Raw genomic sequence first — 25,981 nt, forward strand, 5'->3', positions numbered from 1 at the left:
CAAGCTAACTACTGACTTTTGCCTGCTGGTATTTTTTTTTTTTTTTTTTTTTTTTAACATAATTTGTTTTTGCAATGCTGTGAAAAGAGTGGCAATGAGAGGTTTGAGCAGGCCAAGCCCATTTTGTACTTCTAATTATTTCCAGGAAGTATGTGAATTTGTGGTAGAGGTAGAATAGAAGGAGAGAAAGGTGGTTTTCAGAGGGAGAATGTGGCTACAAAAGCAATATTTCTGAAAACGAATTATCTGGGGAATCTGTGGAAGGGTAGACAGACATAAGTATTACATTCACACACATCATCTGAAGATGTCATACTATTTATTGGTTTTTGCAGAAGGCGTGGCAAGCATGTTTATTAGCTCTTATTCATCAGAACAGGGCACCATCAACTTTCATCAGCTATGGAACCCTCCTTCACTGTAGCTCACAATTCTCTGCCTGGTATTCCTCAACCTGCAGGCAGCTGACACTCAGAACTCCTGTGATTGCCAGCCAGCCATATCTCTCACTCAGAGGTCTTACTGCAGTGACACTCATGTCTTTGCCCACTTGACGTCAGAAAGAAAGAACCCAGTGGCCAGTGGAACCCAGACCACCTTCCCCCCTTGAAGACTGTTAAGAACAGAGGAGGTAGAGACTAGAAGTAAGTCATCAGCTAGGGGTGCTCTAGAAGGGATTCTTGTAGAGACTGGGTGGTGGGGCCCTACCTCTACCCCATAACTCCACATATCCAAGATCTTATCTCAAGCCAAGGCGAATGGAGAAGATGACTGAAGTGGTGACAAAATCTGGATCTTCAGTCAAGACATGCCTTGATTACTTTACTCATGAAGCATTAAGCTAAAAGTAAAGAGCTAATTTAGATCATTCCCCACAAACAACACTGGGGCCCTCTGAGGATGCATGGTCATACCCCACTCCCCAAAACAGATAAACCCTGAAAGCAGTTTCTGTAAAGAACAAGCAGTAATGTTTCCAGTGACAGCTTTAAATCTGACAAAAGACAAGTAAACATAGATAAGGAAGGGGATCCCATGTCTATGCACCCACTTCATGCCCCAAAGCCCAGACCCTACCCAAAAGGTGTGATCTTTCTCTTAAAGTCTTGGTTATATTTTGCTGTTTCTTTGGCAAATGAATAGACCTGCTATTCACTGTGCTACCTCATGTAACAATTTTTGAAGCTTATCAGCTGTGGTTAGCAAGCCTGTGGAACAAGGCATGCACAGAGCTTTTTAAAACCATTTGCTGAAACCACATTTTGATCATTAAAACAACAGTCAATTATCTAACGAGCACTCACTGTGTGCCAGTCCTTCACATGCACTTTCTCATGTGGCCTTGAAAATGGCTCCATGAGCTAGTTCTGTTGTTTTTCTCAATCATACCCAGGATGAATCTGCCTCAGGGCTATTGCACAGGCTGGTCCCTCTGCCTCGAACACTTTTTTCCCTAGAGAGTGCCGCAGCACTCCCTTCCTCACTCACTTGGGTCTCTGCTCACTCTCACTTCTTCACACAATCCTGCTGACTGAACCCAGTATCCTCTTCCCTTGCTACTTTCTCATCCACTTTACTGTTCTCCCCTGCACTTATTATCAGCTGGAATAGTACACACACTTATGTATTGGCTTATTATGTGCCTTGACTGATAGAACAATACTTCCATGAGAGAAGAGACCTTGTTTTGCTCATCACTCTATCTTCAGTGCCCAGAAAGTTCTTGGCACAGAATAGGTGCCTCTAGTATCTGTTAGGATTGAACCAAATCAATCCATGAGTGGCCGAATAACAGCTGCTTTATATTTTCATTTTTTTGCTTAGCTGTAATTTCCAAACTTTCATCAGTAAAACTGTACCCTATCTACAATATGGAAGAAAAGTTCTGTTTTTAAAGCTCTTCCTTTTGTAAATGCTATCCTGTTACACATAAAGTCAAAGGTAGGGATTATGGCTGCTTTGGGTCACTGGTAGCCTAGGAGCATGAAACCCACTACTGAATTAATGGACTGGTGCCCTCAGATGACAGGTTAGCACGTCCAAGTCCAGGGCCCAGTCATGGGCACACACTCAGCATGGGCATTCCTGGCCAACTCAGCTGCTTCTAATGGCCCTCTGCCCTCAGAGAAGAACCATTCTCTCACAGGGCACAGCCATGGGCCAACAGCCACCCTCTTAATCCTCACAGCATTCCTGGGAAGTCTAGGGAAGGCAGTTTATCTTCATCACCATGTTAATAATGTCTGGAAAGGCCAGAAAAGTAAGGAGAGATCAGAGCTCACAAATGTCCCTGGGAGGCCACCCAACCTGCCTCTCCAGAGTCAGGATTCCAAAAACCACTGAAGAGAAACTGGTGGAACGTCAGCCAGTAGTTCACTGCTGTTAGATACCATGTCAGATACCATCTGATGTAGCTTTTACTAATCTTCTCTTTGCCCCAACTCCAACTGTGCCCTGAAATGAAGTCTTAAATATTTACTTTGTTCTGCTGCTAATCTTGCTGTAACTTGTACTGCTTATTAACCAAACTTAATGAAGGCAATTATTGAGAAAGCTCTATTAGCATAAAGTTTAGACAGGTTAATGAATGTCTTCCCTTGAGAGATGAGCACTACCGCACAGGAAAACCCTCCCTTGTTGGAGTGAAAGGGTATAGTGAGGGGTCAGGCACAGTTTCCACATCTGCTTGAGTTTGCTATGACAGGCAGTCCTGGGGCTGTAGGACCTGCACCATGTGACAGAGGAAACTCCTCTGTGCCCATTCCTCTTGGAAGTCATTTGTACCCTTATCCCCAGATGGCTACAAAGATTGAAGGTCATTACCAACACTTATGGGTCAAGCCAAGTGGTCCACCTAAAGAAGGATGGGAAACGATCTAGGCTGAGGGTCAAGAAGGGTATTGCAGCACCTCCAACACTCCCAGTCTTCCTCCTCCCCCACTAGACTGTAAGCCTCTGTTCACAATGGGAACTCTAGCTTTAAACCCAGCTGCATTTCCACTGCCTGACACAGGCCTGGCAGACAACTGTCAGTTACGAAAGTATTTATCATGTTATGCTTGTGACTCCTCCCTCCTAACGCAGTATTAATCCCAGAAGACCAAGTCAGTGGTAAAGGGGAATGACATGCTGTGTCAGGATCTCAGCAGGTATTCTCTCATTGTCTTGTGAGTGTGTGAGGGCAACGCTGGCACCATTATCTCCCTTGCATGGAGAATAAAGTTGAGGGTCAGCTATGGGAAGTAAAATGCCAGCAGTGAGTAAGTTAGGAGCTGGGAGTTCTGCTCAAGGTGGATGCCCAAGACAAGTCTTCTAGCCTATAAGTACCAAGCAACTTCCAGAAAGTCCTGTTCTCAGCTACATTTATCTCTATAAAATAAGAACTGGGTAGTTTACACACTCATCAAGCACTTACTATCTGTTACATGCCTGGCCCCAGGTCATGGGTCAAACCCAGGGTCTGGGTTCTTAAGGAGCTCACAGCCTGGGACACAGGTATATAAATGTGATAGTTGGAGCTGTGTGTCAATTTGGCTGGACCACAATTCTGTGTGGTTTAAGCAACTGTGGTGTGAGTTGTTTCCATGATGGGATCAGATGTATATGTTTTGAGCAGCCAATCCATTGAAAGGGAGTTTCCTAGGGGTACGGTCTGCTTCCAATATATTTATGGACATCCTGGGAAAAGAGACACTCTTCTGTGGATCAGGATGCTGTTGTGCTGCCTACAACTGTCCATGAGCAAACAATCCACCATTCAGCCTGGAGATCTTGGATTCGTCATTCGTTGGAGTTGACAGCCAGTATAATACCTGCCAACCTTGAGCTCCTCAGCCCCTGCAGCTGCCTGAGTCAGGAAAAGCCTCTAGCTTCACATTTGATCCAAGAACTTGGGACTTGCCAGCTTCTATAAGTGTGTGAGCCATCTTCCTAAGATAAATTTCTCTTTCTCTATATATATAAGCTTTACAGGTTGTTTCTCTAGAGAACCCAGTCTAACACAATAAATAATAACCCAAACTTGCTGAGCAATACATTACACAAAAACAATGTCCTACATCCTACTTCAGTGAGTAGTAACTGAGGTCTTAAAAGCTTGCAAGTGGCCATCTAGAAGCAACAACTGCTTTCTCCTTGGCTAGTGCAAAGAAGAATGAAGAAAACCGAAACACCTGGAAACAATTAGTTCAAGGGACTAGTGGACCATGCAAACCTAAGCATACATGACCATGGGACCAGAAGAACTAGATGGTGCCTGGATACCACTGTCAACCACTGGGAAATGGATCAGTGCAGAAGATCCTGGATAGAATGGGAGAATAATGTGGATCAAGACTAAAAATTATAAAAATGACCAGACTTACTGGTCTGAAAGAGACTGGTGAAAACCCTGAGAGTATGGGCCCTAGTCACCCTTCAGGTCTGAAACTGAATTCACTCATGTGGCTTCCAGCCAAATAATGGACAGGCATAGAAGGTGAACATTTATACCAGGCAGGCACACTCTTTTAAAAAAAAAAATCAATCATGGGAGATCAGAAGGGTAATATTTGCAAAAGGAGATAGCTCAGAGGGCAGGAATACATAGTAAAGAAGGACACAGGGAAAAGGTAACCACAGGGAATAAGTGGGAAGAAAGCTGTTACATTATGGGGATTGCAATCAATGTCATGAAACAAAATGTGTATGAACTGTTGTACAGAAAATGAATTTGTTCTGTAAACTGTCAACCAAATCACAATTAAAAAAAAAAAAAAAAAAAAGCCTTATTTGTGGAGCTATTATGTCAAACCCTGACCTGAGTGCTTTACATCTATTAACTCAAATCTCACAACACTATGGTCCCAGTACTATTACCCCCATGTTATAGATGAGGAAGAGTTCCTGGATGGTACAAACAGCACACTCTGGCTGCTAACCACAGGGTGTTGGAGGTTTGCATTTACCCAAAGGTGCCTCAAAACAAGTCTGGCAATCTAGTTCCAAAAATGTCACTGAAAACCTTCTGGAGCACAGTTGTACTCTACACACATAAGGTGGCCAAGTCAGAATCAACTCAAAGGCAACTGATTTACAGAAGAGAAAACAGGTTGGTTTATTCTTATCCAAAGTTTAGTTTATAACCTGCCCATGGTCAGAGAACTAAGAGGTGACAAAGCTCAGATTTGAACCTAGGAAGTCAAGTACCAAGTTTGTGTGCTGGACCACATCCCTGCTGTTCAACCAAGTGCCCCAATAGGGAGGAAGTAGCATGAGCCTTTGACTGGATGTTCATCTGCGGCTCTTCCACAATCACTCTGTTTCAAGAGGCCATCTCCAGCCACATGAAGGTAAAAGGAAAGTCTCCAGTGTAAATGTTGACTCAGAAAACTCACCAACATGAAACATAAAGACAGCTTAAAACCAGCTAATAGTGTAGATGTCCAACTCTGACAAGGCAAATAAAAATACGGCTTAAAACCTTCTGTCAATCTCAGTCATGCAGTCCTTCTGTTGATGCTCTGTGTCCTCAGCTCAACATAATGATCTCGGGACTGCAATCATGCACAGAGGCTTGGCTGAACATCCAAGGGTAAAGGAAGGAGAGTCTGCAATGGAAACTTTCCACTGTCCCAAGCTGAGGGGAAGTTCAGCCCCTCTCCATCACATAGTTAACTGGATATTGGTCTTATAACAGTCTGCTTAATTTTTAAACTCAAATTAAGAAGACTTTCAGACTATCTTTATCATATACATTCTGACTTCTTTTTCTGGGATATAAGGGGAAAAGGAAAAATAAACATTAGCAACTGCTATTCATTTAGGCTGTGATGAATACACAATGCCAAAAGCACAGCTTAAAAGAAAATCCCTGAAAACTCCATCATCCTCCAAACCTAAAAATAACTTTCCTAAAAACATAGAGACAGGTACATCCACCCCCATCACCAAAAAGAATTCATTCCAAAATTTTTCTTCATACTTCAATTTCAGGTTCTGGGATGAATCTACCAGAATATGTGTCAATGAAGACAGGTAAAGGATGAGACAACAGACAAGGGACAATCAGAGGGAAAGCATATGCTGTGCTTTAGCTGTGGTGTATCTCTGAATCAATGCCATATGTAAGCTGATCTCACAACTATGTACCCATACCTCATTAAGCCAAATTAGAGCAAGTGGGATCTGTCGCCCTCTGATTAAAACAAACAAATCTAATTTCAGTGTGTCTTATCTTGGATCCAAAGAACATTCCTGTTCTCAGAAATTTTCATAAACAGTAATAAAGCTTACACAACTTCCTAAGGCCAATCCCAAAGCTGCACACATTATGTTCTTCCCACTGTTTGCTCATCAAATGACCAGAGAGGAACACTATTCCCCAGAGGGATACACACTCTCAAGTTTTTGAAATGAAAAATGTCATATATTTCTTGAAAGATCAGTAATTATTCCAAGGCATTAAGAGTGCTGGTCCCTACATAGTCACAGGGGACATCAAGCTCAATTGGCATAACATACTATACAAAACATTGTTCCACCTCCTAATTTGGCGAGTAGCGACTGGGATCTTAAAAGCTAGCAAGCTGCCATCTAGATGCAACAATGGGTGTCTCCTCATCAAGAAGAAAGAAGAAAACCAAATGAATGGAAACAATCAGTCCTAGCGACTGGTGCACCATCTGATCTGCAACCTATACAACTATGAGACCAGAAGAACTAGATGGTGCCCGGCTATCACTGTCATCCACTTGGAAGGGATGTAGGAGATCCTGCATAGAGAGGGAGAACAATGTGGAACAAAACTCAAAATCATTTGGAGGCAAAAAAAAAAAAAAAAGAAGGTGGGGACCAGGTTTGCTGGTCCAACAGAGCCTGGTGAAACCACTGAGACTATGGCCCCTAGCTGCCCTTCAGGTCTAGAATTGAATCCACACCTGTGGTTTCCAGCCAAACAAAGTACAGGCAAGTGAGTTAAACATTTACCTCAAGTAGACACACACCCTGGAGAGAACAATCATGGGAGAAGGAAGAGCTGCTTATGCACAGGGAGACAGCTCAGGGTGCAGAAGAGTATGGAGGGATGGACACTGGGAAGAGGTGGCTATGGGGAGGAAGTGGGAGGGGAGCTGTTGTATTGTAAATTTTGGTCAATGACATGAGACAAAGTATATGTGAACTGCTGTATGAAAAGTGAATTTGCTCTGTAAATCTTCACCCAAATCAAAATAAAATTAAAAAAAAAAAAAAAAAAAGAGTGCTGGTCTCTAATTCAAAATCATAAAAAAAAAAAAAAAAAAGGGACTAGGTATGGCCCTTAGCTGCCCTTCAGGTCTGGAATCGAACCCACTCCTGTGGCTTCCAGAAAAACAAAACACAGGCATCTGAGCAGAACATTTACATTAGGTAGATATACTCCTTGGAGAAATCAATCAAGGGAGAATAGAAGGGCTGTGTATGCACAGGGACACAGCTCAGGGGGCAGAAGTGCATGGGAGGGAAGGACACAGGGAAGAGGTGACTATGGGGAGGAAATGGGAAGAGAGCTGTTGCACTGTGGGAAATTGCAGTCATGTCACGAGACAAAGTGTATGTGAACTACTGTATGGAAAATGAATTTGCTCTGTAAACTTTCACCCAAATCACCAAAAAAGTAATAATAATAATAATAAAAGAGTGCTGGTCCTCCTCTTTTTTTTTCTTTTCTGCAAGAACTATTTGTTCAGAGCAACCTCTAATGTAGTGTAGGTGGCTAGGAGTTATTTTAATCCTACTTATATTTTTATAATTAGCCACCAAGAAAAAACAAAGTAAATTACCTTATTATGGAATCTTAATTGTCAGAGGCTTAGGAAAGCAAAAACATTTCTTTGACAATGTAACAGTCAACTTTCCAGGTTGTTTTCAGGAATCTCCAAAGTGTATGTCATCAAAAAAGGTGAATGGTAGAAACAGCTATCTTGAGCTAATAGCTTGGCATCACTGTCATCATAAAAGCTCCACACACAGTGATGGACCCGGTGTGTGATCAGAAAAGGGAAGAAGATGCTTGGCTCGACAAACACTTACTGGGAACCTGCTATTTGCTAGGTTCCAGCTAGGTACTCAATTTAAAAGCAAAGTATAAAATATTACCCATATCTCTGAAGAGCTTAAAACCTGGCTGGAGACAGGTAAAGAGTGGAAAGGTCCAAGAGTACACAAAGCAGTTGTGCAAACACAAAGCAAGGACACCATAAACCTCTGGGGCTGGGGCGGTGGCAAGGAAGGCTTCTTAGGGCAGATAGTCCTTCAGTTGAGTCTTGAAAAAGAAGATAAAAGAGTTAGCCAGAAAAGGAGAAGAGCATTCCAGGCAGAAGGCAAAAACAAGTGAAAGCATAAGGGCATATATATGAGGAACTGGTAGTTCACTGGTAGAATTCTAGCCTACCTACTGTTTCAGTCTCATCTCCTTCTATGTTCTAAATTTTGCTGTGCGGTATATTTCATGCTGTAAAGTAGATCTTTGGGGACCTATCTTATTTTCCCTAACTTATTTAATTTACTCTCTCATATCCTGATAATTATATACTCTGCCTAAAAATAATAAAATGGAATTTCTTTTAAAATATTCTGCAATTTAAATCCACTGTCTTAGACTATTTTGCCATCATTATTCTGAATTAGCAGCTCTTTCATGAAAAGAAGTAATTGCCTTCTATATAAGCAGGAGTAAAATGCAGATTGCCAAAAATGTACTGATTTGTGTCCAGGAAAGGAGTTTCTTAAGGTCAGGATCCCAAAATAGTCTCTATGGGAGTTTATAAAATGTCTTTCCTTGGAGGTCTCAAAGCTCAGTTGCAAAGCTAAAAGCGGTGGGGAAAGGGCTTGCAGATAGTCTTGCTAAGAAGGAGGAAGTCCTTGGGTGCTGCAAACGGTTAACACACTCACCTGCTAACTGAAAGATTGGAGGTTCAAGTCCTCCCAGGGGCCTCAGAAGAAAGGCCCGATGATGTCATTCTTTGTAACTAGTCACTAAAAACCCTATGCAGCATAGTTCTAATCAGACACCCACGGGGTCTCCACGAGTTAGAGTCAACACAACAGCAACTAAGGACCGAGAAGAAGGAAGACAACTTTGCATCTCAGTTGGCTGACTGGGACACCCCAGTCTCAGGCATCTTTCTGCACCTACAACAACTGGGGAACACCTAGTGGGTTCAGAGTTCAAACAAGTGCCTGCAGATCAGGGTTTCTCAGCCACCACAGCATTGACCTTTTGGACTGGAAAATTCCCTGCCATGGGGGCTGACCTGAGTATTATAGGATAGTGCAGCATCCCTGGTACCTACCCCTAGATGTCAACAGCACTTCCCCAGCTGTGCCAACCAAAAATGTCTCCAGATGTCACCAAATGTCCCCTGTGTGGTAAAATTACCCTTAGTTGAGAGCCACAGCTATAGATACACAGCCCCAAAGGTCAGCATCACTTCTGAGTTGTATTTTTCCTCTTCTTTTTAGTAAGAAAACCAAACAGCCCTTAACTACACAAAGCGAAAACCACACTGACAATGACATGCATTTCTTTTTCTGTGAAGATACAAAATCATAGTTTCACACAAGTATCCAAATATTTATTGCTGCCCTTACTGAGAATGAAACAGCAAGCAACAGGTAAAACAGGAGAAAACATTTTGTTTCTTGCTCAAATTAATAGAAAAGCACCCTGTGATCTCATCTCTCTCCTGCCCCTTGGCAGCATCTGTCTGGCCCAACACCAACCTGGGGAAATCAGCTGCTGAGACCCTGCCTGGGCTAGGGCTGGGAAATTTCAGGGGCTCTTTCAACACAACTGAGAATGCAGATATACAAACAAGGAAATCACGCAGGCACAACTTAATTTCAAGGTCCATTAGCAGCACAAAGGGGGTAAAATTGCACTTCCAAATGCAAGCCCTGGAACTCAGTGGGGACATTTTTCATTTTCAATTTTCAAATGGTAAGAACAATAATTATGGTTGTTTTTTTTTTTTTTTTTTTTAAGAACAGCATCCACGTTCAAATACACTGTACTTCAACCCCCAATACTGGAATATATTGCATGTTACAACTAATACTTGGGAAATGCAGGCCTCCCTGATGTTCAACTTTGCACTAAATACCAGAAAACAGCCTTTGATTTTGTGATTGTCTTTCCCAACTGACCTCATAACACAAAGGGGATAGTATTATATTACATTTTGGCTTTTAGTAAACTGCCAATGCTGGCCAGTTATTCAGCTGATGTTGAACGTCAACAACTGGTTATTGGCAATATCAATAAATAACAAATGCTTACAAAGAGACAAACACACAACAAATATTCTCTCCCTAAATATAACTGAGCAATGTTCTCCAAAATATGACAATCTAAAGTTGTAACTACCATACTTTATGAGACTCCATAGAACAGACCATCATTGGGAAGCCCAGTCATAACCAATGGAAAGAGAGTGATGTCTGCTGGGGCCTGAGAAAGGGATAGAAGTCCTAATACCAACTAAATTCCCATAAACAGAAATGGAGAAGAGGAACTATAAGGTGAAACTCCTGATAGTGGTGAAACCAAATGCTGTTACCTCCTGCCTAATGAACCCATGTGAGCAGCACTTATTGTGCACCTTCAACAGGTAGGGCTTGAACAACACACTACAGGCAACAACACAGGTAAAATGGACATGTCTCCATCTTCAGGAGAAAGGCATTTGCATTATCAGATATCTATACTTCATACTACTCCTCCATGTTTGGAACATGGCAAAGAATTACAGAGCCAGATCCAATCCATTTTCTCTCCTCTTGGTTAATTTAAGATCACAAAACTAGAGAAAGGCAGGATCAGTTTTTCTGAAAACCAACATTGTTCTATAAGTAGATAATTTTGAGGAAGGAGTACAGGAGACCTGTTGGGAATAAACCTGGAGAAATTCATTTACTGTGCGATTGGTTCAAGTATGGGATTTTTAAAAATCTACTTTTTCACTTCCTTGACTCCCCTTTCTCTTCAACAAAATAAACAGAGCTCAAAAATGCAGTTCAATTTGATTCTTGGTTCTAATAAAGTTCATTTCCACCTAAATTTCTCCAGAGATACTTTCACTTTCACACAATCAAAAAGCCCAAGGGTGATAACTTTGAAAAGAAAAGCCCTTTTGGATGAAAACCACACAGAGCATAGCTAAACAGTAAAAGAAAAGGACACACACACACACACACACACACAGCTGTCCCTAAAAAGAAAATAAATTTAGGGAAGCCTTCTTCAACTCCTATGGTACCCAATTTAGAGGGAGTTTATAGCCAACCGGAAGATACATCAGCAAGCAATAAGACATACCAGTAAGCAATCAGAAACATCAGTGTGCAATAAGACACCAGGGTAAGCAGTAAAGACACACCAGGGAGAACGTTTCTGAGCAATTACCACATGTCTTAATACAGGGAGAGAGAAAGAAACTTCACTCAACGAGGACTGCAACCCTGTAACAATGAACTCTCTCACTGCTCAGAGTCATTTCTGCCATGTCAAGAATGGTCTAAGTATCACCAGCATGGCCATGAGCAAGAGAGGGCAGAAAGGCTGCTCATGAATAAATATGAATGAGGACTAAAAACTTAAGCCCTCATCAGCCCTCTTTTTGGTACCCGTCCCTGGGAAATGCAAATGGTTTATGCTCTCAGCTGCTAACCTAAAAGGCTGATGGCTGGAGTTTGCCCAGAGGTACCTCAGAAGAAAGGCTTGGTGATCTAAAAAATCAGGCCCTGAAAACCCTATGGACCAGAGTTCTACCTTGATACACAAGGAGTAGCCACAAATCAACATCAACTCAATAGCAACTAGTTTTATTTGGTTTACAGAGCCTAATCTACAGACATAGCGAATATTTTTTAAATATATGCTGGGTAGCTGACTAGATATAAAGGATCCCTCATATTCTGGGGGATATAATGGAAGATGTCCAACACATCAATTTCCACTGTGGCCAATCTAGAGTCTAAGAAAGGGGTGTATATGTGCATATGCACAGAGAAGAGACAAACTTTCATACTAAAGTTCAGGTCAACCAAGGAACAGGATACTTAGACACAGAGAACTTCCTTATGAGATTGTTTATCAAAAACTCCAGGAAACTGTCATGTTATTCTTCTCAGGAATCTTTAAGAAAATGTTACCATACTTTTCCAGACTCATCCATTTGGAATAATTTACAAATGGAAACAACAGGAATAGATTAAAAAAAAAAAAAAAAAAAATCACAATCTCTGTTACATAGCACTAAGAGATCTTAAGCTGAGCTACACAGAATTCCAGTACCAATGGTTTCTCTGTACAAGTACTTCAACTCCAAAGAACCAGTGAAACCACTTATTTCTCAGAGATGCTGAGACAACTAGGTAACACTGTGTACCTCAGAGGGCTGGGAACAATACATGGTGTTTACATACATGGTATTTACAAGATGGTTGTTAAATATTAGTTTTCTCTCTTCTTTCCCACTTTTACCTGGATCACAATCAATTTCTCATCTGCAACTCTTCGTAAGTCCCTCTGCTGCAATTCCTCCCACTTTCAAAGTCCAGTTGCTACAGGAAGCTTTCTATAGTCACCCCCGGCCCACAAAGACCACACTTCATGTTATTTTATGCAAATGCTCTATTTTCCTGACTGGCTACTAAAAATCTGCCATAGTGCCTAAGGCATCTGACTGCTAACCAGAAGGCTGGTGGTTCAAACCCACCAGCCACTCCTCGGAAGGAAGGTTGGGCAATCTACATCTATGGTGACACCGCATCAGAAACCCAGGGAGGGTCACTATGAGTCGGATCCGACTCGATGGCAGTGAGTTTGTTTTTTTTAGTTTTATATCCCACATACACATGGAAGATGCCAAGGAGTGGGAATGAGGTTAATTATTAAAGGCGTAACTTTAAATGTGCTCCCATTTCCCAAAGAGAAAGGAAAAACATAACTCAAAACAAAATGCTATGGTTCTTTAAATATTATTAAAAAGGTAGCACTAGTGGCATGTTGACTGGAGTCAGTGGTATAATTCTCACCCTCCCTGCAGGAGATCCAGCAGGATATCTGGCAAAAATGCACCTTTTGTGCAGTTACCACCTGTCTGTTTCTAGAGGCCTGCATGTTGCTATGATGCTGAACAAGTTTCACTATTGCATCTAGACAAAGACTAGAAAGAAAGGCCTGGTGATCTATTTCCAAAAATCAGCCAAAGAAAATCCTATGGATTACAACGGTCTGACCCCAGTGTGCATGGGGTCATCAAGAATTGGGGGCCAAGTAGATGGCAGCTACTGACAACAACAACAGTGGCACATCTAACGGAGCTCCACTCAGAGCCAATGACCTAGAGAATGTGCTCAGAGATATTTGTCAACTGAGTAAATTGGCTCAATGCAGAAGCTGGGTCATGATCTCATTTCAAAGAAGCAGCCACCACCAACTCCCTCCCGCTTCATTCCTGGAAATTTACCAACAGCCCTTTTCTCTGAGACTTGGAGCCCAGGTGGGGAAACCACTACTGAGCCAGAAGGTACCAAAAACTCCCTATCAGATGAGAAAGACAAGAAAAACATTTACATGTGCCCTTAAAATACAGGATAGGCAACTGAGAAGTGCAAACGGTTAAGTGCTCTACTATTAACCAAAAGGCTGGTGGTTCAAATCCACCCAGAAACACCCCAGAAGACAAAACTAGCAATCTACTACTGAAAGGTCATGGACTTGAAAACCCTATGAAGCAGCTCTACTCTGCACACACAGGGTCACCATGAGTTGGAATCAACTCAACAGCAACTAACAACAACAAAGTTAAAGGCAAAACACACCACTGCACCTCGGGAAATAGGATCATACAGAACTGCAATGAAATCAGATGGGACCTTTCCAATTACATTTTCTACTGAAGATGGAGGAGGGAAAATAGAGACTGAAGAGGCATGGGTTCCATTTATTAATAAGCAACTCAACACAGTGGGAGGCTTTCTTGTCTAATTACAGAAGCTGCTGGAAACTGCAGGGAAGACAGGATTTATGGCCTTGATGACACTGCCTCTGTGTTGTAATTAAAAGTTATTTTTAATACTTTTGTTTGGTTGGATACTTCAAATTATTCAAAATATATTTTGCAATTTCAAACTTGCTTAAGGGCAAAGAACATCACCAAAAGGTAATACAACAAGCTTGTATAACAATTAAATGTTTTGACACTGGGAGGTGGGAAAGGAAAAGAATCTCTCCCACTTAAATCTGTGTATTTTTATAAGAAAGAAGGAAAGAGAAACAAACATGCTAAGAAGTATACTCGACTAGATTTTTCAAATTCCTAAAGTAACTCATCTACTTACTTTATCCATTCACTAGAGTTTGACTACTATTCGCAGCTCATCCCCAACTATTCACCCAAAACACCTAATCTTCGGGCTCTATGCTTTCTCCCGTGTCCACAGGAAATGACAGTGGCCGCCCTAACGAGAGCTAGGCCTGACTCACCCACAAAGATGTAGGGGCTGACCACAAGACAGTGCAATGGGGATCCCATGTGAGCTGTAGATGATAGTCTGGGGTTTGTTTTTTGTCCATCTCCACTCCCTCATCCAAGATTCTGATTTCAAGAAGGAATGGATAAAAATTTCCCATAAAGAGAATTGTGTGGGTTGTCCATAAGTAGTTTTGGATTCTGGACAAGTTTAGACAGGTTCCATTTATTTCTGCAGTGCCATTCCCAGAATTTCTCTCTATATATACACATACAGAAGTCACCACGTGGTACAAATGGTTAATGTGCTCAGCTGTTAACCCAAAGGTTGAAGGTTCAAGTCCACCCAGAAACATCTTGGAAGAAAGGCCTGGTGATCTACTTTCTAAAAACCAGCCACTAAAAACTCTATGGAATATAGTTCTGCTCTAACACACATGGGGTTCACCATGAGTTGGAGCCAATTCATGGCAACCTGTACTGGTATAAACACAATGGAGGTATTTTCTGCAAGGGTGGCTCTACTTTAACAACAGGGAGGAGACAATCTATTAAATATCACAGACTTCTGAAATTGTTTGACAGGTGTGCAAGGAAGAAGGAACTCTAACTGGATGAGCTTCTCAGATAACTTCTGTGTTTCATTTATTTATGCCATGAATCTTCTCTTTAGAAGTGAATTCCAGGAGCTCATTATATGCACATGTGTCATAGAAACCACTGGATGTTACACATCATGATGAGACTATAAAAACTTTTTAACATCTGTTATTCAAAAATGAATTTAAACTTAGCTTTACATGGCTGTACCAAGCTTATGGAATTTATTTTATACCAGTAAGAACCACTGGGTTCCTTTATTTTTTTTGAAGCAGAGTTTGACTCCATGACAGGACACAGAATGGCCATTCTTACCTGCCACATTAATTTTCTCAAGTCCACCCAAGCTGGGAACAGCTGTGGTAGAGTTGGTCAAGTTTGTTCCTGTGCCATTGATGACGAGATTGTCCACCTTCGACTCTAACTTGCCAATGCGCTGCAAAATATTATCCAATAACACAGCAAGAGTCTTCTTCAGATCTGTAAAAGAAATTGCAAATAATTTAAAAATTTGTCAGTTCCCATATGTCTGTATGGATTTCTCTCTCTCTCTTTAACATGGAGAATAAAATGTATCTAATGCTTTTGACATTTTAAAGACATTTTGGAGCTCTGGTGGCCTCTGCTAACCAGAAGGCTGGTGGTTCAAACCCACCAGCCACTCCACAGAAGGAAGACTCGGCAATCTGTTTCTATAAAGATTTACCACCTCGGAAACCCAAAGGGGGTCACTATGAGTTGGAATCAACTTGATGTCAGTGAGTATGCGTTTTGGTTTTAATGCTTCTGAAATGGCACAGATAAAAAGTACTGCTTTAAGGACCTGTCCTAACCGATCACATTTGAAAGATGACAAGGGTCATCTCTAAGGGGCTACACACACACACACACACACAACATTGCATCGAGTCAATTCTGAAATACAGTGACCCCTACAGGACAGAGTAGAGCTAACACACAGGACTTCCAGGGCTGTAATCTCGGAAGGAAGATGGGACAATCTACTTCCATAGTGATACTGCCTCGGAAACTCAAGGAGGGGTTGCTATGAGTAGGGGCCAACTCGACGGCACATAACAATAACAACAATCTTTACAGAAGCAAGCCACCACATCTTTCTCCCACAGAGTTAGAACCAGTAACCTTTCAGTTAGCAGTCAAGTGCTTAACCACTGTGTCACCATGACTCCTTTTAAGGGTCCCAAGTCTTACTAAACAAATTGATCTCTTCTGGAATGCAACTTTGGAAATGAGTTGTACTATAAAACTATTTCCAGCTATTAGCTTGAAAGAAAAAAACTTTGATACTTAGCATCCCACCATGTTGTTGTTAGCTACAGTCAAGTTGGCTCTTGGCTTATGGCAACCCCAGGCACAAAGCAACTGGGCCATTGTGATCCACAGGGTTTTATTGGTTGATATTTGGAAATTTATAGCCAGTTCTTTCTTTTTAGTCCATCTTAGTCTGGAAGCTCCACTGAAACCTGTTCAGTATCACAGCAACATGCAAGCCTTCACTGACAAAACAGGTGGTGGATGGATATGAGGTGCACTGGCCAGAAATCGAACCCAGATCTACTGCATAAAAGGTGAGAATTCTACCAGTGACCCACCACCATAGTACTCTATTAAAATTCTTTTCCCTTGTATCATGGTGATTCCTGATGCATCAAATGACATCTCCAAAGTGCAGCAATATCCTGAAGTAGCTTTTTGGACAAAGTTCATTGTTAATTTTAGCATTGTGTACCCTAGCATGTCCCAATTTTTTGAAAAGTGGTTATTTATGTTGGTTACATATGGTAGCACTTAATAAAAGTTACAGTTCCAGACTTCCAGGCATGCTGAATAACTCAGATTTAACTATAATTACATTTAGAAAAGAAACTTAAAATATAGACTAGGTTCATTTGTTTGTTCAACAAATATTTACCGAACAACTACTACGTGCCAGGCAATCGGGTACATTGTTCTAGATGCTGAGGATATTCTCTTATGGTGCTTGCATGTAAGAGTTGATTCCCTTTCTTACACATCTGATTCTGGGTTAAAGAGTAGTACAGTTTTCTCACGGATAAATCACAGGAAAATTGTCCTCACCCACACACAGGCTGTTACTAAATTTGTATATAAGGTATTCTACAAAGAGTTGAATGCAGTCTCTCTCCTCTGAAAACTTATAGCTGACTTGTACATGTTGGAAAGACAGATGGACAACAGAATAGCCATCTATGGGAACATACTCCAGACTCATTTCTGAATTGGGAGTGGGCCAGATGGAGAAGTAGATAATGTAAGCAGCAGCCATCTTCCATTGTGCTGGCAACAGAGGCAGACCTGCTTGAGAAAGGGCTCTAATCTGTACGGGAAATAAAGACACACCTGGTCAACTCACACACCCCATGCCACTGTCAGTGAGCCTCACAAAGCTGCATTCAGGCTGTCCTATTTGGCCAAGTGAAAGGAGAGACTCATTAGAATAGAAATATAGACAAGTAATTAGCATGGAAGTCATGTTATTAGTGGATTACTGAAGACACCACTTCCGCTGACTAAAAACACCAAACAGAAACAAAACCCACATCCTGTAAGCCCATGTTCTGTGTGTTTGACACAAACCCACCCAAACATCTGACTTCTCAACAATGCTAAGAACTACATCAATTTGTTCATTCATTCATTCACAAATACCTAACCAGAACTATTTCTGTTCTTCATTGTATAGCTTCCCATTTGCAGTACCACACACTGGCCACAGAACTAGGGCAATGGTGTTAAAAACTGAATGATGGAAGCAAAGGCAGAAGGAAGTAGTGTTTACTGAATGCCTACTCTATGCCGTGCACACATAAAAGCAATGTCACTTTTTTTGGAGGAGGGTACATTTCATTGTGGTTTGGGTGAAAGTTTATAGAGTTTCCTAATAGACATTCATACACATTTTGTTTCATGACATTAATTGCAACCTCCTCAAAGTGACAGCACTCTTCCCACTTCCTTCCTGGGTTCCCCGTTTCCATTTGCCTATCTTTCTTGTTCCTTCCTACCTTCTGAACCGTGTTTTTGGGCAAATGTTACCCTTTTGGTCTCAGACAGTTGATTGTTTAGAGAGTACTTTCCTTACAGGTGCTACTGTTTCACTGTGTCTACTGTTTCGCTTAAAGGTGATCTCAGGAGTGGGTTCAGTTCCAGGTTTAAAGAGTGTCTAAGGGCCATAGTCTCAGGGTTCCACCAGAGTCTCTCAGATCAATAAATCTGGGGTTGTTTGTTTTTGAGATTTAGAATTTTGTTCCACAGTTTTCTCTCACTTTGTCCGGGACCTTCTATTGTGATCACAATCACAGGAGTTGTATTGGTAGCCAGGTCCATCTAGTTCTGGTCTCAAGCTAGTGGAGGCTGTGGTTCATGTGGTCCATTAGCCCTTTAGACTGTTTTGAGTCTTTTATTTTCTTCACTCTTTTTTGCTCTGGATGGGAACAGACCAATAGCTGTACCTTAGATAGCCACTCACAAGTTTTAAGACCCTAGTCACTATTCACCAAAGGAGGATGTAAAACATTGTCTTTATGGACTGTTATGAACATTCCTATTTTATCTTCACATCCTCCCTGTGAGATAGGTACAACTCCATATTATGGATGAGAAAACTGAGGTTCATAGAGATTAAGTAACATTCTCCTGGTTACAAAGATAAATCAGAATGAGGACTTGAACTCAAGTTTGCTTAATTCCCTGATGCCTGACTTGAAAGAGCCAGAACTCAAGAGCCCAGACAGGAAAAAGAAACCTCAAGAGTGAAGTTCAGTGTCTTTCATAGCATGATGTTGTTAGCTGCTGTGCAGTTGGTTAACAACTCATGGTGACCTCATGTACAACAGAACAAAATACTGTCTTGCACCATCCCCATGATTGGTTGCAGATCAGACCACTGTGATCCATAGGGTTTTTACTGGCTGATTGTTAGAAGTAGACATTTTAGTCTAGAAGCTAAGTCTAGTCCATCTGAGTCTAGAAGCTCTGAATCACAGCAACATGCAAGCCTCCACTGACAGATGAGTGGTGGCTGTGCTGAAGCACACTGGCCAAAATCAAGCCCAGATCTCTGGCACACAAGATGAGCATCCTAACAGTGAACCACCACTGCCCCCATATTTCATCCATCGCATAGTGACTAAAGGCTCAGACTTTGGAGAAGACTTCCTAGGTATTTAGAGTTTCCTCATTTCTGTGTCCTTGTCTATAAAACAGTGATAAGGATGTGCCTACCTCTTTGGGGTTATTATTGTGACTTAATTATTTAATTTATAAAACATTTAGAACAGTGCCTGGCACATAATAAGTGCCTGGCACTAAATTACTGATTTAATTGATTTTTTTTTTTTTTTTTTAATTTAAAAAGGTAACAAACTTTCCTCTAGAAAATGTTCTCACTCTTCCTAAAGAAATCTCTTCTTGCGTGATGCAAAGCTTTTTCTTTCTTTCTTTCCTTTTTTTATTAAAGTTTTTATTTTTGCAGTGTTTCCTCCCCTCCCCTTCTACCTCTCCTAAACAACAAAGAAAGTTTCCTTCCATATGTAAACCTTTCCTTGACTTTTTACAATAATGAACTAATATAATATTTGTCCTTCTGTGACTGACTTATTTCACTCAGCATAATGTCCTCCAAGTTCATCGATGTTACACAGTGTTTTGCAGATTCTACATTATTCTTTAGTGTTGCACAGTATTCCATTGTGTGCGTGTACCATAGTTTGGTTATCCATTCTTCTGTTGATGAACACCAAGGTTGTTTCCATTTTTTTCCTACTGTACATAGTGCTATGATGAACAGGGGGGCATATATATCTGTTCTTGTCCTGGCTCTCACTTCTTTGGTGGTAAAGTGTTTAAGGCATTTATTTGACTGTTAACCAGAAGACTGATGATTCAAACTCATCAGCCACTACTCAGATGGGCAATCTACTTCCATAGACATACCATCTCAGAAACCCCAGAAGGGGTTGCTATGAGTTGGAATGGACCCAATGGCAGTGAGTTTTTTTTTTTTTTTTTTTTTTAAATGGGATTGTTGGATCAAATGGTATTTCTAATTCCAACTTTTGAAGGAATTGCCATACTGCTTTCCACAATGGTTTTACCATTTTACGGTCCCACCAGCAGTGTATGAGAGTCCCAATCTCTCCACAACCTTGCCAGCATTTGTTATTTTCTGTCTTGTTTAACTTTGCTATTAGTGCTGGAGCAAGATGGTATCTCATTGTTTTAATTTGCATCTCTGTAATGGTTAATGACTATGAACATTTCTTCATGTGTTTGTTGGCCGCCTGAATATAGTCTTTGGTAAAATGTCTATTCATGTCTTCTCACCCATTTTTTAATTAGATGGTTTGTCTTTTTGGTGTTGAGGTGTTGGAGTTTTCAGTAAACTTTAGAGATGGGTCCCTTGTCAGATATGTCATTGCCAAATATTTTTTCCCAATCTGTGAGTTCTCTTTTGACTCTTTTGGAGAAGTCTTTTGAAGGCATAAAAGTTTAATTTTTAGAAGGTCATATTCATCTAGTTTACCTTCTTCTGTTCATGCAATTTATATTATGCTTGGCAGTCTATTTATGCCATATATTAGGGTCCCTAAATTTGCTGCTATTTTTTCCTTGAGGAGCTTGATAGTTTTAGGTTTCACATTTAAGTCTCTGATTCATCTGGAGTTAAGTTTTTGTGTGTAGTGTAAGTATGGATCTTGTTTCATTTTTCTGCAAATGGATATCCAATTTTGCCAGCACCATTTGTAAAAGAGACCATCTCTTCCCCATGTAATAGACTAGCATTTTGTCAAAAATCAACTGACCATAGGTCGACGGATCTATTTCTGGGTTCTCAATTCTGTTCCACTGGCCTATGTGTCTGTCATTATACCAATACCAAGCTGTTTTGACTACTGTGTCTGCATAGTAGGTTTTGAGATCCAGGAGTGTGAGACCTCCTATTTTGTTCTTCTTCAATAATGCTTTGCTTATCCGAGGTCTCATTCCTTTCTATATAAAATTAGTGATTGTTTTTTTCCATATCCTTAAAGAATGCTGATGGGATCTGGATTGGGATTGCACTCAATGTATACATTGATTTGGGTAGTATTGCCATTTTCACAATGTTCAATCTTGCTATCCACGTGCATAGTATGTTCTTCCATTTATGAAGATCTCTGATGGTTTCTTGAAGTAGTGTTTTGTAGTTTTCTTTGTACAGGTCTTTGGGTCCCTAGTGAGATTTATTCCCAAGTATTTTATTTTTGGATAGCTGTCATCAGTGGTATTGATTTCCTCATTTCCTTTTCAGCAATCTCTTCGCTGCTGTAGAGGAATCCAACTGATTTTTGGATGTTGATCTTGTATCCTGCCATGATGCTAAATCTCTCGATTAGTTCCAGTAGTTTTTTTTTTTTGCTGAGTTTCTGAGTCTGAGTCTCTTGGGTTTTCACATCATCAGCAAATAGGGATAGTTTGACTTATTCCTTACCAATTTGGATGCCTTTGATTTCCCTTTCTTGCCTTACTGCCCTAGCTAGCACTTCCAATACAATGTTGAATAGAAGTGGTGATAAAGGGCATCCATATCTGGTTCCTGTCCACAAGGGGAATGATTTCAGTCTCTCTCCATTGAGAATAATGTTGCCTGTTGGTTTTGCACATATGCCTTTTATTATGTTGAGGAATGTCCCTTCTATTCCTATTTTTCTGAGAGTTTTTATGCGGAATGGGTGTTGGATTTTATCAAATGCCTTTTCTCCATCAATTAATATGATCATGTTGTTCTTTTCCTTTGTTTTATTTATGTAATGGATGATTTGTTTGCTTTTCTAATGTTGAACCATCCTTGCATATCTGGTATGAATCCCACTTGGTCATAATGTATTATTTTTTTAATATGTTGTTGGACTCTATTGGCTAGGATTTAGTTGAAGATTTCTGCATCTATATTCATGAAGGATTTGGGTCAATAGTTTTCCTTTTGAGTGATGTCTTTGCCTGGTTTTGGTATAAAGGTAATGCTAGCTTCATAAACTGAATTTGGAAGGATTCCATTCTTTTGTATGCTCTAGAATAGTTTGAATAGCACTGGTGTCAGTTCTTCTCTGAACGTTTGGTAGAATTCTCCAGTGAAACCTTCTGGGTCAGGGCTTTTTTTTGCTGGTAATTTTTTTTTATATTTGTCTTCTTTTGTTATGTATCCATTCAAATTTTCCACCTCAGTCTATGTTAGTTCAGGTAAGTAGTATGGTTCTAGAAATCTGTCCAGTTCTTCTGGATTTTTAAATCTGTTGGAATGTAGTTTTTCATACTATCCTGATATTACCCTTTTAATTTCTGTTGGTTCTGTGTGATTTCACCCAATTTGTTTCTTATTCATGTTATTTGTATTCTCTCCCTCTTTTTCTTTGGTAAATTTGCCAGTAGTTTGTCAACTTTATTAATCTTTTCAAAGAACCATTTTCTAGTCTTTTGGTTTTTTCTATTGTCTCTCTATTTTCTGTTTCATTGATTTCTGCTTGAATCTTTATTATTTCTTTTCTTCTGGTGACTGTAGGCTTTTTTTGCTGCTCTTTTTCTAATTGTTTGAGATGTTAAGTGTTGATTTTGGCTCTTTCTTTATTTTTGATGTCTGCATTTATTCCTATAAATTGGCCTCTGGTCACTGCTTTTGTTGTGTCCCAAAGATTTTGGTATGCTGTATTTTCATTCTTGTTTGATTCAAGGAATTTTTTAATTTCATTTTTTATTTCACCTATTACCCAGTCATTTTCAAGGTGGGTGTTACTCAGTATCCACGTGTTTTCTCTTTTTCTATTGATCTTTCTATCGTTGATTTCTAATTGTATTTCAATGTTTTTAAATGTATTAAGACCTGCTTCATGGTCTAATATATAGTCTATCCTGGAGAATGTTCCATGTGCACTGGAAAAGAATGTATATTGTGATGTTGTTGGGTGAAGTGCTTTGTAGATGTCTACAAGGTCAAGGAGCTCTGGTAGCATAGTGCCTAAGGCACTTGACTGCTGACCAGAAGGCTGGCAGTTCAAACCCACCAGCCACTCCTCGGAAGGAAGATGGGGTAATCTATGTCCACAGTGATACTGCCTCGGAAACCCAAGGAGAAGTCACTGTGAGTCGGGTCCAACTCAAGGGCACATACCAACAACAACAACAACATAAGTTCAAGTTGGTGAATTGTATCATTTAGTTCTTCTGTGTCTTTGTTGAGTTTCTTTTCAGTTGTTCTATCTTTCACTGAAAGTGGTGTATTAAAGTCTTCTACTATGACTTTGGAGTCATCTATTTGTCTTTTCAATTTTGTTAAAGTCTGATTTATGTATTTTGGGGCTCTTTCATTGGGTCCATAGGTATTTATTATGGTTATTTTCTCTTGTTCAATCAATCCTTTAATCATTCTACAATGTCCTTCCTTGTCTCTTATGGTGGTTTTTGTCTTTAAGCCAATTTTATCAGAAATTAATATACCACTCCTGTTCTTTTATGTTTGCCATTTACTTGATATATCTTTTCCAACCTTTGATTTGTAGTCCATTTGTATCTTTCTCTCTAAGGTGTGTCTCTTGTAGACAGTATATTGATAGGTTATACTTTCTTAACCAGTCCGCAACTCTCCATCTCTTGAGTGGTACATTTAATCTACTGAAATTCAGTATGGTTATCGACAAGTATGAATTTTTTCCTGTCATTTTGTTATGTGTTTTTTTCGTGGTGTTATTGTTTGTTCCATATAATTTTCTGTGCTGAGCTTATTTTGTTTATGAATCATGTTATCACTTCCTTTGTTGCTACGGTTTTAGTTTTTGCTAAATATTTGTGCTGAGGAGCAAGGATGTCTCCTTGAGGACTAAGGTGCACCTGACACAAGCCATGATATTTCCAATCACCTCGTATGCATGTGAGAGCTGGACGATGAATAAATAAGACCGAAGAAGAGTTGGTGCTTTTGAGTTGTGGTGCTGGCAAAGAATGCTTAAGGTACCAGGACTGCCAAAAGAACTAACAGATCTGTCTTGGAGGAAGTGCAGCCGAGATGCTCATTGGAAGCGAGGATGGCCAGACTTTGTCTCACCTAGTTTGGTCATGTCGTCAGAGGGGACCATTCCCTGGAGAAGGATTTCATGCTTGGTACAGTGGAGGATCAACAAAAGAGAGGAAGGCCTTCGACAAGATGGATTGACATGGTGGCTGCGACAATGGGCTCAACTATAGCAAAGATCATGGAGCTGGAGCAGGATCGGGCAGGTATTTCGTTCTGCTGTGCATGGGGTCACTATGAGTCAGAAGTGGCTCAACAGCACCTAGCAACAACAACAAATATTTGTGCTTATCCTTTTTTTAATTTTGATATGAAAGTTTATCATTTTTTATTGAGGTTACCCTGTGACTTGTAATTTTCCTCCCAAGTCTAGAACAGTCCATTCTATCTTGTAATTGTTCCTACTTCCTCAATCATTTCGAAGTTCTGTAACACAGTTTCTTCCCTCTTTCTGATTTGTAGTTGTCCTCATTTGCCAATTGATGGCTCTGGTTTCCTATTTACAATATTGTAGGCTTATCTCCTTTGGCTACATCCATAACTGGGTTTGTTTCTGGATTATGTTATCATGTGTGTTAATGGTCGGTTGCTGTTTACTGTTGTTGCTTCTGTGTACAAAGGACCCCCTTTAGCATCTCTTGTAAGGTTGGTTTTAAGAAATCCCTTTAATTTCTGCTTATCTGGAAATGCCCTAATTTCACCATCATATTTGAGGGACAATTTTGCCGGGTATATAATTCTTGGTTGGAAATTTATTTTCCTTCAGGGTTTTATATATACCATCCCATTGTCTTCTCGCCTGCATGGTTTCTACTGAGAAATCAATGCTTAGTCTTATTGGTTGCCCTTTGTGGGTAACTTTTTGTTTTTCCCATGCTGCATTCAGGATTCTTTCTTTGTCTTTGGTTTTGGTTAGTTTGATGATATGTCTTGGTGATTTTCTTTTGGGGTCTAACCTGTTTGGGGTTCGTTGAACTTCTTGAATGAATATATTCTCATCTTTCATCATATCAGGGAAATTCTCTTTCAACAAATCTTTGACAATTTTCTCTGTAGTTTGATTTGTCTCTTCCTATTCTGGAATTCTGATTACATGTAGGTTATTCTTTTTGATGGTATCCCACATGAACCTTAGGCTTTTTTCATTTTGTTTTGATTTTTTTTTCTAATTGATCCCTTTCCAAAGAAGCATGGAGGTATTTATCTTCAATCTCACTAATTCTGTCTTCCATTGATTCAATTTGCCCATTAAATGTGTTATCTATTTCTGAGAATTTAGTATTAATCTTCTAGGTTTCTATCTGTACATTTTGTATAATTTCTAATTTTTCATTTATTTTGGCATTTTGTTCTTGTATTGTCTTCCAAAATTGTTTTAGGGTTTTCTCTGGTTTTCCTCAATTTTGTCAGTGTTTTCCTTGATCTGCCTCTCAATCCATTGAAGGTACCTAAATATAATTCTTTTGAATTCCTTATCAGGGAATTGCAATGCTGTTTTTTCCTCAGGGATTTGTTCTGGGTCTGTATGCTGGTCCCTTGTTTCTCTGGCTTTATCTTGCTTGTTTGTGTGGACTGTGATGGTCTGTTGTCTCTGAGACATTGTGATGTATTAGTGTTTACATTTAATTAGTGATTGTATATTGGAGTGATTCACCCAAGATTTTCATTTTCTTTGTTTTTTTGGATGTATCTGAGTAAGCATGGTACTACTCTCCTCTATTCACTAGTTCACAGCACTTATGCACTCACCCCCTGTCTCCTTTCCAGTCATAAGCCTCCCATATATCCATGCTGTCTTTGT

The 25,981-nt window shown here is 40.2% G+C and overlaps 1 protein-coding gene across 1 annotated transcript in view; it reads right to left on the bottom strand.

Annotated features, from left to right (window-relative positions):
- Positions 1-25,981, bottom strand: part of MGAT5 (alpha-1,6-mannosylglycoprotein 6-beta-N-acetylglucosaminyltransferase) — a 381,222-nt gene that overhangs the window by 314,558 nt on the left and 40,683 nt on the right. Inside the window, exon 2 of the mRNA XM_007937586.2 lies at positions 15,411-15,575. Coding sequence (XP_007935777.1) covers positions 15,411-15,575 — 165 coding nt within the window. The remainder of the gene's footprint in view (positions 1-15,410; positions 15,576-25,981) is intronic.

Source organism: Orycteropus afer, unplaced genomic scaffold (genome assembly GCF_000298275.1).
Source record: "Orycteropus afer afer isolate SDZICR_OR568_19922 unplaced genomic scaffold, OryAfe1.0 scaffold00004, whole genome shotgun sequence".
NCBI classification, from domain to species: domain Eukaryota; kingdom Metazoa; phylum Chordata; class Mammalia; order Tubulidentata; family Orycteropodidae; genus Orycteropus; species Orycteropus afer.